This window comes from Gavialis gangeticus, unplaced genomic scaffold, assembly GCF_001723915.1.
Source record: "Gavialis gangeticus isolate Ggan-Ray unplaced genomic scaffold, GavGan_comp1, whole genome shotgun sequence".
Taxonomy (NCBI): Eukaryota; Metazoa; Chordata; order Crocodylia; family Gavialidae; genus Gavialis; species Gavialis gangeticus.
In genome coordinates, this window is record NW_017729032.1 from 184,618,411 (window position 1) to 184,629,795 (window position 11,385).

Consider the following 11,385-nt stretch of genomic DNA (forward strand, 5'->3'; position numbering starts at 1 on the left):
CAAACAGTGAATGGGTTTGCTGTAACTCATGGTGAAACTCTGTTGGGTTGAGATCTAGGGGTTTGCTGTAACTCATGGTGCTTTCTATGAAGTGCCATATGTTAAAGCAGGGAGCTGCATGTCTGTCAGCACCCTGAGCTTCTGTATAATATAGAACCCTAATATCTCTAACTTGATTGGCTTACGTATCCAAATTCAACTTAGAATTGCTGTCTTAATTTTCAGACTACTTCTGGTCTTGCTCAGCCTTTCCTCTAAATTTATATTAAGCTATCTCCCATTCTTTATCCCCTCTGCTCTTCCTGTCTTGGCCCTTCAGCTGTACAAAGGGATTCCAAGCTTTAATGGATTATCTGTACACTGTAAAATATTACAAGATTACATCACTGCAAAAAGTGAATATTACCACTTGGATATATGCATGTACATTTTCCTCAGTGTGTTTTTAATATTGAAGGTAGCTAGGCATCCAAAGTAACAATATCACACACAGTCATAGGGATCCTTTTAAAAAATATTGTGATTGGAGCAAAGACAAAAACATTTCCAACACCAAGCTTTGTTTGTTTAAGTATGATGCTCCAGTGATGTTTCTCTGCTGTTTTCAGGACCTAAGGGAATAAAGTAATATCATCATTGTATATAATAAACCTTCTTAATTTTTCCCCTCCCTTATTTGTATTCCCTCAGCAGGATGTTACAGCTGAGTGTTGGAAAGCGACTGCGGGAGGCATCAATCACCTCCATTCAGCATGATTGTTAGCTATTGTGCACTGCATTGATATGAGGTCAGGTGATAACCAATAAGTGAAGTAATAGTTAAATCATTCATTTAAAACTTACCCCTGTATAGACAACCAGTATAATGCCTAATAAGCACTTTGGTGAACTGAAGTGAGGTATGGGCCTTGGGAACAGATTAATATTGTAATTATAGATTGTAAAGGTGTTGCCAGCTTGCAATTTTGGTTCATTTTTAAAGTCCTGATGAGAACCTGTTTTTTATAAACATTGTTGACCTTATAGTTTTAGTTAATGCTAATGTGTCCTTAAGACTCAGAAATCAGAAGGCAAGTCAAGATAAAGCAAAAACAAATTTTAAAGAATTCTTGTGGTTTTGGAGGCTGTTCTGTTTTTGAGGCTTGATGCATGATGTTTGAATTTTTTAGGTCATTAGGTTTATGCCCAACAATACAGATCCTGGGTTATTTGTGTTAATTTAACATTGACATTGCCACACTTTTGAACTCTTCATCTTTCAAACTTAACGCCTTTTATGTTAGCTTTTAAAATTGAATATATATACATCAGGCACCAAACGACTATTAAGCTATAAAACCCTCTATACCAGCAGCTTGTTAAACTTCCTCTGTTGTTCTGTTCATAGCTACATGGTGTGAGTGTTGCCAGTGCTAAATGGAGCAGTGAAACGTGAAAACAAGGAGAAAGCAGAGCAGCAGGTGGAGACAGGAAATAGCTGACAAGGAAGGAAAAATACAGAATAGTGTATTTGTTTGGTCTGTCAAATGTATATGCCTCCGCCTAAAGGTTTATACCTATATCCATATCTGTCATTGTTGGGTCTGATGCTGCACAGCCTGACCTTATGGGCCACATCCAGACAAGTGTGGATGTTTGGTTCCCTGGGGACAACTAGCGGCAGCGCACCTTGTGCTGCCGCTAGTTGTCCCCGAGGAATGCCTGTGCCACGCACCCTCTGGAGAGTGGCAGGTTACCCCAGGTGGGATAGAGGAGGCTGGGGCCAGCACTGGACTGGCCCCAGCAGCCTTACATGGGGTCTGGGGGTCTCCCAAGGCTGCAGCAGTAGCGATCCTGCCACTCAGAGCCTGCCCAGCAGCTCAAGCATGGCTTCAGCCAGCCAGGCTCCAGTATTGAGTGGCACACACTGCCCCAATGTGCGCCGCTCCGGTTTTTGTTGGTTTTTTGTGTGGGTGGGGGTTTTTGGCCCTGGATATCCAGGTGTAAAACCTTCCCTCTCCCCGCACTGCTCCCTTGCAGCATGGAAAACAGCTGAACTTGTGTTATGTGGTGCTGCAGACATGTCTGTGGCACCATATACCTCATGCAGCCATGTAGGCATTTGCAGTTCTGCAAAATGGGTACAAAACAGTGTGAAGCACTGCCCTTCCTGAAAGTAATGACACAAGCTGCAAAGCTATCCAGGGTGAGATTCTGCCTCTGGCAGAACATGGAGCTCTCAGCTCAGGGTGGGAGGAAGCTGGAATGGATGGAGGCAAAGCTCATGGCATAAAACTGGAACACATTACATTGTGGCAGCTTCATACAAGTGAGCAGGCTGTGCTTTTGGAACTGTGAGCCCTGAGGAAGCTGTGTATTGAGAGGCATGCACTTGAATGTGTGATAAATTGAAACCCCTTGTGTATCCAGGGTAACTTTTCTAAACTGCTTTTAGGGGCTGTGTTGTGTGTTCACAGCTTTTTAAAATCAGAACACCTTCATTTACCACAAATTAACTTGTTCATGTGTCTTTCGCCTCAGATGACTTCCCAACCCTGAGCTGTTTGAAGGACTGGGGTTAATTATTTTGGAACCCCGTTATACCACTCTCCCCTTCTAAACCACTGGTTCTCAACCTTTTTAGGGTCACAGCACCCATGGGTAGACTCAGGGCACTCTTCAGGAAATGCCAGCTCTTAGTTTTCACTCTTTTGTTTACCTACTGAAAAATAATAGAGTGTTTTTTCTATTGCAAAGAACTCAGAAAGACCACAACTATGGATTTCTATGTGAAATCTCTGGTTTTATCTTGTGAATCATGTTTGCAAGCCTAACATTGTGTGGCCCCTCGTGGCACCCTTAAAAGGATCTCAAGGCATCTCAGGGTGCCATGGCACCCTGGTTGAGAATCAGTGTTCCAGACAAAAAGGGAGGGTCTAGAGCAGTGGTCTCCAACCTTTTTAAGTAGGAGATCACTTTTGGCAGTTAAAAGCAGCCCAAGATCTACCGTGCACCGCTGCCAGTCCCCCTCCAGCCCAGCAACCAAGTCTTTGGGGAGAAAAGGGGGGGCAGATTGAAGCAGAGGGAGAAAAAATTATTTGGGGATGCACCTCCCCAGCAGGTAAGTCCCACCCAGCTGGGGCCCAACTCAACTTACCCCTGCTCCTGCCTCTGGAGCACTGTCCCTCACTGCGGGGGCCCCGATCTAGCCCTGCCCCTTCTCTCCCGCATGGGCTGACCTGCTGGGCTAGGAAACATGCGTGCATGCATGTGGGCACTCAGCCCCCCACCCCAGCCTCAGATTGGCTCCAAGAGGCTCCGAGATCTACCGGTGAATCAAAATCCACTGGTTGGTGACCACTTCTACAGAAGTGGAACAAGCCGTATCCCAGGCATCATCATCCTCATACCAATCTAAAAATAGGGAGAATACCTGTGAATAGTTAGTTCATTGATAAAATATTTAAAAATATTATGGAATCACAAAATCAGTATTTTGCTCTTCCTCTCATTATCCCAAAGTTGATTAACAAGACATATTCCCAGAAAAGCAATGAGGCTAATGTACAAAACAGTTTTTGTTATGATGATAACACTAATTGGCTTTATACCTTCCATATCTCTTTTTTTTTTAATGGAGAACACACGATGAAGAAAAGTTTCTTCAGTAAAAAAGAATGAAATGGAGTAACTAGTATTAGGATTTCCCAGCCTCAAATCCAAAGCAAAATTAGGAAATAGCTCACCTTGGAACAACACTGTATTCATTACAGGGGCAATAATACTGGAATTGTAGACTGTTTTATCTGTTTGATCCCTCTGCTGTATAAGCTAGGATGGTTTTGACAAATAAGGTTGAACTTTAGGTAATCACAGATAATTTGACTAATTTAATTTCATGTTGGTTATAAGAACAGGCATTGAACAAAACCTATCCACTACAAATGCACTCTTCTTTTGTGAATAATCTGGAGTGCAAATACACAGAAAGGTCAATAATCACTCTCAGAATTGATAAATTACTAAGATTGGACCACTAAAATCCAAATGGTACTCTGTGTTCTGCCTGGTTGCATGGCTACATGCTGCCCATTTACCCTCCCCCCACATACTCTCCTTGATATTTATTTTATTTTATTACCTGTGTTTACATCCTTACTGGAAAGGATAAAGTGTGTCACTTCACTTGCACAGCATTATACTTATCAGTCTGGAAAATTCTCATGGTTATCTTACTGTATGTTTTGCAAACTAACTGAATCTACAAATAATCACCTGTGGTAGCTCAGGGTGGCTACTTAGTGCTCTGGTTCTGCAAAAAAAACTATACTCTGTAACAAAAGGTGTATGTTATTTGGAAAAAAGCAGTTTACTATTTTGTAGGGTGTATATGCTCAAAGACGCACAGTTAAATTGATAGAGACAAAATTAATTTTGGTATTTCCAGATTTTTTACATTTTGCTTTGCAACACTATTATTCTATAAATAGAGGTCTTGGGTATTTAATAAAGATGGCTATCAAACCATTATGGGAGTATTACAGGGGACCTTCTCAAGGCCGATTTTACCTTTGGCTCACCCACCTGTTTCTGGGCCAACCACCCGCCTTATCTCCTACCATGCCTTGTTGTTAATTATTTAATGATCTTAATTAGGCGGAAGGCTGCCCATTTCTTGCCCTGATGCCAGGGGCGCTATCTGCGGCTCCATACCTCCCCTACACCGCAGCCCATGCCTTGCAAATGGCATCTACTGTTGTCAACATCACCGGCCCCACTCTGGTCCCAAGACTTCTCCAGTCAGGACCCCTCTAAGATCCCTCCATTCCGGCAGCCTGCCCCACCTTCATTCAGGCTATCTAGCTCCCTGAAACTATTTTCTCCTCTCAGGTGTGGTCCCCCTGGGACCTTTCGCCATTCAGGCCCTGGCCTCACCTCCAAGGCCAGTTGGAAACCCCAGGCCTTCCTAGCTCTGGGTGTCCCTCACAGTAGGGCCCTGGCCCTTTTGACTGATCTGGTCCTGGCCCCAGCATTAACCAGTCAAGGGTACTCTCTCTATTAGGTCTCTGAGTCTCTAGCCCCACTCTATCTCCTGGGGTCTGCCCTCTCACTGGGCCCTACTAGCAGGTGACCCACCTGGCTGTGGGAGCTGGGGATAAGCCACCCCAACCCGCTTTCCACCAGGGTGGTAACTGGCCTGGCATTTCCTGGGGGCTCCCACACCACTGAGAGCCGCACCAGGCCACCTACTCCTGGCAGGATGCAGTTTTTGGTCATGCCCAGGACCAGGAGCCTCCTAGCCATCTCCTATAGCTCCACCATACCTCCAGGATGTTCCAAGAAGCCTCACAGCCAGGCGATGTCAGGGAACTGATCTATATAGGCAGCCAGGGATCTAAAAATGGCTGCTGCAATCAAGCACCTGCTGGCTGGTTGGCTCTGCTCTTAAAGTGGCAGACACAAACAGTACCCTGCTACATGGAGTATAGCAGGGTAGGGCAGGAAACAGTGCTTATGTATATAAGAGTGGAGGTATTTAGTAACCCCACCCCTGTGGGAAGATAAATAAGGATGACAGTCAGCCATATCTTGACCCTGACCTGCAATTTTTATCCTGCCTTCTTCACAAATGAGAAATATTTTTAAATTTCTATAAAGAAGAGATGGTAAAGATTAAACATTTTCTTAACATAATCTTTTTTAAGCAATAAGTCTTTTTTCCTCAAAATAACTCCCTGTTGCTACTTTGCATGTATTACGTTGGATGTGCTTACATCTCCTAACCAGGCTAGCAAGAGACATTGAGTATTGAGAGACAACACTGACTGTTTCATTGATGCCCTTTAGTGCAAGAAACATTGCAGTTCTCTCTTGTTTCTGCAGGGCTCCTGTGTGATGTGTACTATCCTGAAGATTGTGGTGGCTTCCCTTTCTTTAAAGAGAAACAGTTATAAATTTGCCAGCATAGGACTCTTCATTTGACAAATAGTGCTTAAAAACACTCAGATACATTGGCTTTTTCCATGATAGAACAGGAAGTGTGGCAGCCACAGGAGTTACAGCAGCCCTCAAGATCTAGAAATGGTCATGTGGTTCTTTTGTGGTTTGTAAGGAAGGATTCATTTCCTTTCCCCAGCTTATATAGTCATTCCTAGACTTAGTATCCAATCAACAAAATTTGGCCTTTAGTGTAAATGCAACACTAGAAAGATTATTAAATTACTGGAATAGCTGAAAAAGAGGATCTCCTGCTCAGAGTTCATTCTAAGCTTCAGTATATAGATTGACATAGAAGTACTGGTATACGAATCAAAAAAGAGAAAAATAACAGGAATTAATTAGGATTTCATTGGATGTTGCTGTGAAGTATGAATGCAGAGATTTATTTTTCCGTAAATTCAGTATTTATTCCAAGAATAAATTCTATTACCTTGGTATTCTTGTACTTTTTATTAATGAGCAAATATGTTGGAAACATGGTCTTTGTATTCATCAGGAAGATTGTAATCTGTTTAGAAATTAAAATACATAATACATGCATTTATAAGGTATGCTCCCAGGTGACTGCACTAAAGCATTATGCATTTTGTTAAAAATCAGATCAAAGTGAAAAATCTTAGTCAAGTTAGCTGCTCATTAATGACTGCTGATATGCCCTCATTATCTGTATACAACTCTCAGGGGGGAAGATATGGAGTGTTTCACCTTACATACTCCTCCTTTTGTTTAAAACGCTGTGTATGCCAGTCTCTTCAAGGTCTGATGTCTCAGCATAAACCCTCTGTGTTCTATCACAGCCACTTGATAAGTACCTGCAGGGCTGTCCCTAGGAGTGTGAATTGGGGTGACCACCCCGGGCCCTGCGCTTTGGGGGGACCCACAGACTGTGGTGTACGGGCACGGTCACCATGCATTGCTGGCTCCACGCTTTGGCTACTCAACACCCCTCCCCTCCCGCTTCGTGCTGTGGCCACTCACCACCCCCACCCAACCTCACATGGGCTGATATGCCCTGGGCCCCGCACACCCCTAGGGATGGCTCTGACTACCTGCCACTGATGGTTTGCCCAAATGCTTCCTCTTAGGGACCACAAATTTCTTAAATGACTGCATTAGCTCTTGACATAGTCAAAGATTTCTAGCAGGCACTTCTGGTTGTGTAATTCCCATAGGGAAGTCATTTGCCTTCAGAGCCGTTTTAATAACACAACAATCAATTTATGATTGGCGCTAACTGCAGACATTCAAAAAGCCCAAGGTGGGAGCGATCTACGTTTTGTGCTTTACTTTAAATGTCTTAGGTTTGGTCGGGAGTGAGCAGAACAGATGTTTGCCCTTTGGTGGGGGTGGCGCACAAACTGCCTGCATTGACTGAGAGCAGTAGGTAGGGGGCACTCCCACACACCTCTCATAAGGCTGCTGCAGAATGCCAAGCCCAGCCAAGCAACTGGCCATTCCTGTTTGGCCAGCATAGACCCTCTCCCTAGCCCTCCCCACCCACCAGCTGCTGGCTGTGAGCAGCAGGGCAGGGACAGCCAGGTACTGGCAGGGGAGCAGGGCTGGGAAGAGGAGCTGTGTTGGCTCAGGGCACAGCTGGGACTGCACCTCCTCCCCCCCACCCAGACACCATTAACAGCTGGTCTGGCTCCTGGCTCCACTTCCTGCTTACAGCTGACTCTGGGAGAACCTGCTCAGCTGGAGCAGGCAAGCACAGCCAAGTCTAGCATGCCACCCTGTGAGTGGAGATTAGTGGGGGTCCATAAAGCAGGCTGAGGTGTCAGGGGACTGTGACTTGACTTGAGAGAGGATCTAGTACAGAAGATAGACTCGTCTAACCTAAATCACTTAAGTCTGATACTACATCCAGGCCTATTAGACTGGGTTCTGCCATTTTTAATCCAGTCTATATGTGCCAAACTTCCTGTACTATTATGGATTTAGACCAGTTTTCGGTCATGTATACTGATTTATGTATAATGTCTGTACCTGGCCTAAATGTGATATGATCATTTCACTGTCTCTCATAGGGTCATACTAATTGTTGTATGTGAACCACAGCTAGTTTATTTGTCAAAATGTTTGCAACTGTCATAGTTTTCATAAAATGTAACACAAATGACTGTTCATCTGAGAATGTACATTGCTTTTTCACTACTTCCCATCTGTTTGCCTAAATTATCTTTAAAAGCTGGTAGCTAGTGAGAGAGCATAAGCAATATCACTGATTTACCAAGTTGCCAAAATCAGTAGTTCACAAATAACCCATCAGCTGGAATTTCTTTATATAAGTTATTTAGCAAATGCTATAAAAAACTTGTCAGTTCGTGATTGCTTTGCAAAAAGAAAAGCTAGTTATCTGATAATCCAGTACAGCGCTTACAATTAAAAAGCAAATATTTATCTATATTTACTGTGCGCTTAGTGATACTTCTTATTAATATGGGAATAAGCTGTGACACCTATTGTCTTTTTAATGGCAATCAGTATAAAGTAGTAAAATAATAATGTAAAGTTAAAAAATTCTCCAGTATGTTTGATAAATAAGTACAATATTTTGTTTTATTCACCTTCAAGCAACCAAATAAATAGGACTGCATTATATTAATACGTGTCTCTACAGTTACAATTGATGACTGTTACCAAAAACTCCAATAGCAGTACACATTCATGAAAAAAAAAGGAATCATGATAGTACCGTAATGTTTATTTAAAAAATTACTAAATTTTCTCTTCACAGAATATCTCGTCAAAAAATCTTTGAGAAGTGTCACCTTTCAAACCAGACCATAAGTAGGTTTCAGCTACATAAATATGCTCTGTTGCAATAGTCAGAGAAGTCCATATGCAGTCTGTCAGCCAAAAAGTATCACTGAAAGCAATATAGAACATTTTCCTATAACAACATACTGGATTTCCCAGGCATCCTGTTTAACACATGTAAAAGAACTAGTTTTAGATGTTCACTAATTATGGCTGCCTTGCTGTAATGTAAGTGTACCTTCTGATTTTCACAGTCATCTTTTTCCAGAAAATGTCAGAAGAATGATATGTTCTCCTGAGATATTCCACCTGACCTTCTAAACCCTGTTTTCTGAGATTTCAAAGATGAAGCTCTGTTTATGATGATACAATATCATACAGACACAGCAAACTCCTTAGACTTGTAATTGCACACCCTAATGTCATCATCTAAATGACCCTAGGATCCTGTGAGCATTATTCTAAATTTGTCGTATTAGTTTTCAAACAGGCTGAGAGTGAAAAATACATAATTATGGTTCCACCTCAACCCTCCCCTCGCAAGAGAAAAAAACCCCACAACAAATAAAATAAACCTATAGTAAATTAAGTGGATTTTGAGCTAATATCCTTGATCAAAATGGGTTGTTACCTGTTTTTTTCCCCTGAAATCTGCCTCTTGTATTATGTACAGTTGTTGCAGGATAAGTATCCCCTATTTTAGCAAATCTGTTATGTAAGACCTTCTGTAGGCTTTCTATACTTACATTTTAGTTATATAAGCTGTTTTCCTCCCCCGGTCCCTTCCTGTTCTCTTTTGACATGTTGATAGTTTGTAGAATCGCTACTTGCTAAATGGTAGTACCAAAAAATTTAAAGACAGGATTAACCTGTTTAGAATTTGAGCAGTATATCTGTTTGGAGACCCCTCTTTCTTACCATCACACAGGTGATAAAGTAATTGTATTTCTTTAGATAGTATTGTTCTTTCTATCCAGAAACTGTTAATCTCTTCTGTTATTGTGATGGTATCTCTTTACTGCTTCCTCAGCCATTGTGACCTGCTATAAGCTGAAAGATGAAAGCAGACCTCCCTGATTCTTTCTCTTAGAGGAAAGATCTATTATAGATGCTTTCAACTGAAAACTTTTTCAGAGTTTGAGAGTGAATAGATGAACCTCACCAATTAATTTCTATCCCCAAACCATTTTATTCTGTATAGTTTAACCCCAAGGCCCTTTCTTACAGAGAATTCCATTTTTTTTAAAGTAAAACTATTCATAATTATACATATATAAAACACACAGGATTTTCAAGTAATATGAATAATTATATATTGTAAAATACATACACGTATAGTAAAAGAAACACTGTATATACTTAATGCTAGCTTACTGGATTTACGTGTATGTATACACACACATGCACTCATGCTTTTACATGCACACTATAGCTATATAATTTTAATATATATTTTTCCTATCCCTTCTTTCTCCTTCCTCTGCTAAGACCACTGACTCCTTAAGGTTCAACTTTATGGTGATATTTTGAATATATGGTGCTATGAGCATTTAATATTAGGTAATATAAGATGGTCTATCCCTTTTTCTTACCCTCCATTCTTACTTTCACAATACTGACTGGTCATCTGAAATATTGAAATGAGGCAGATCTCTGTGACAGCAATTTTTCTATGGCATAGATTAGCTGCCGGTGAGACATGTTTCCATATGCACAGCCCATTGAGTGGCTTTGGGGTATATGACTTGCTATCTTTTCTTCTCAATCCCATGAAACGTCCTAATGCTTTTTAAGTGGGCTAATCCCTTCTGACTACAAGAAAGAAATGCATATGCATTAGTTAGGATGTATTTAGTTTACTTGGTTTCTTTTTAATTGGTTTCCACTGTGGTGTAATAAAAGGTGTATGTGTAAAGTGCAAAGGAATAACTGCATACTCCTAAGTAGTGCACCAAAGACTGAAATTTTAAAAGAATCAGAATATAACATCAAAACAGTGCCATGTTTTTGTGCTTAGGAGCACACATACATGCAGACAAAAGAAAGCACAGTGGTGCTAAACTTTATGAAAACCTTGCCATATTTGCTATTTTCTCTTGTACCAGGATTGCATGTTAGTATTTCTCTTATACTGATATGATATGGAAATAATGGCACATCACAGTTCTTTCATCATATTGTATCACTGCTTTATTATATTAGGCTAATGCACTGCGAGAGTTGATAGAACCTCTCCATGCCAAATCGGATCCACTTCTTCTTTGGACTCAAAGATTGATAAACTAATGATTAGAGAATTTAGATCGGAGAGAATTGGCACGACGGAGACTCAACTTCAGCCTCTTGCAAGCAACCTAATGGCCTCCATTCAGAAAGTTAATCCTTCTTGAATAACTTTGATGTTTTTAAAAAAGAACAGACTTTTTAAAGCATAGAGAACCAAATGCCTGGATGTGGGGCTTCCAGGAAGGTGTTAAAGGGGCAGACCTATTACCTGTTTTGAAGAATGCACTCTTTCCACAATGGGACTAGGCACAAAATCAGATCCAGTCTACATGGAGCACACTTGCCCCCTCCCCTGCATAGGAGAACTGAAGGGGAAGAGGGTCATGGCAAGGGAAGGGCTCTGATGACATTCAGTTTTGT

At 41.5% G+C, this 11,385-nt stretch overlaps 1 protein-coding gene across 8 annotated transcripts in view; it reads left to right on the forward strand.

The window, feature by feature from the left end:
- Window positions 1-11,385, forward strand: part of CNKSR2 (connector enhancer of kinase suppressor of Ras 2) — a 476,383-nt gene that overhangs the window by 431,100 nt on the left and 33,898 nt on the right. For 6 of the 8 annotated variants that reach the window (XR_002098973.1, XM_019524928.1, XM_019524929.1 and 3 more), the window contains one exon: window positions 10,942-11,377. The exons of the other annotated variants lie outside the window; for them this stretch is intronic. Coding sequence is in view for 5 of the 6 variants with exons in the window: in XM_019524928.1 (XP_019380473.1) it covers window positions 10,942-10,946 (5 nt within the window). In the remaining variant the exon portion in view is untranslated. Of the gene's footprint in view, window positions 1-10,941; window positions 11,378-11,385 lie in introns of those variants that run through there. 8 annotated transcript variants of the gene reach the window in all.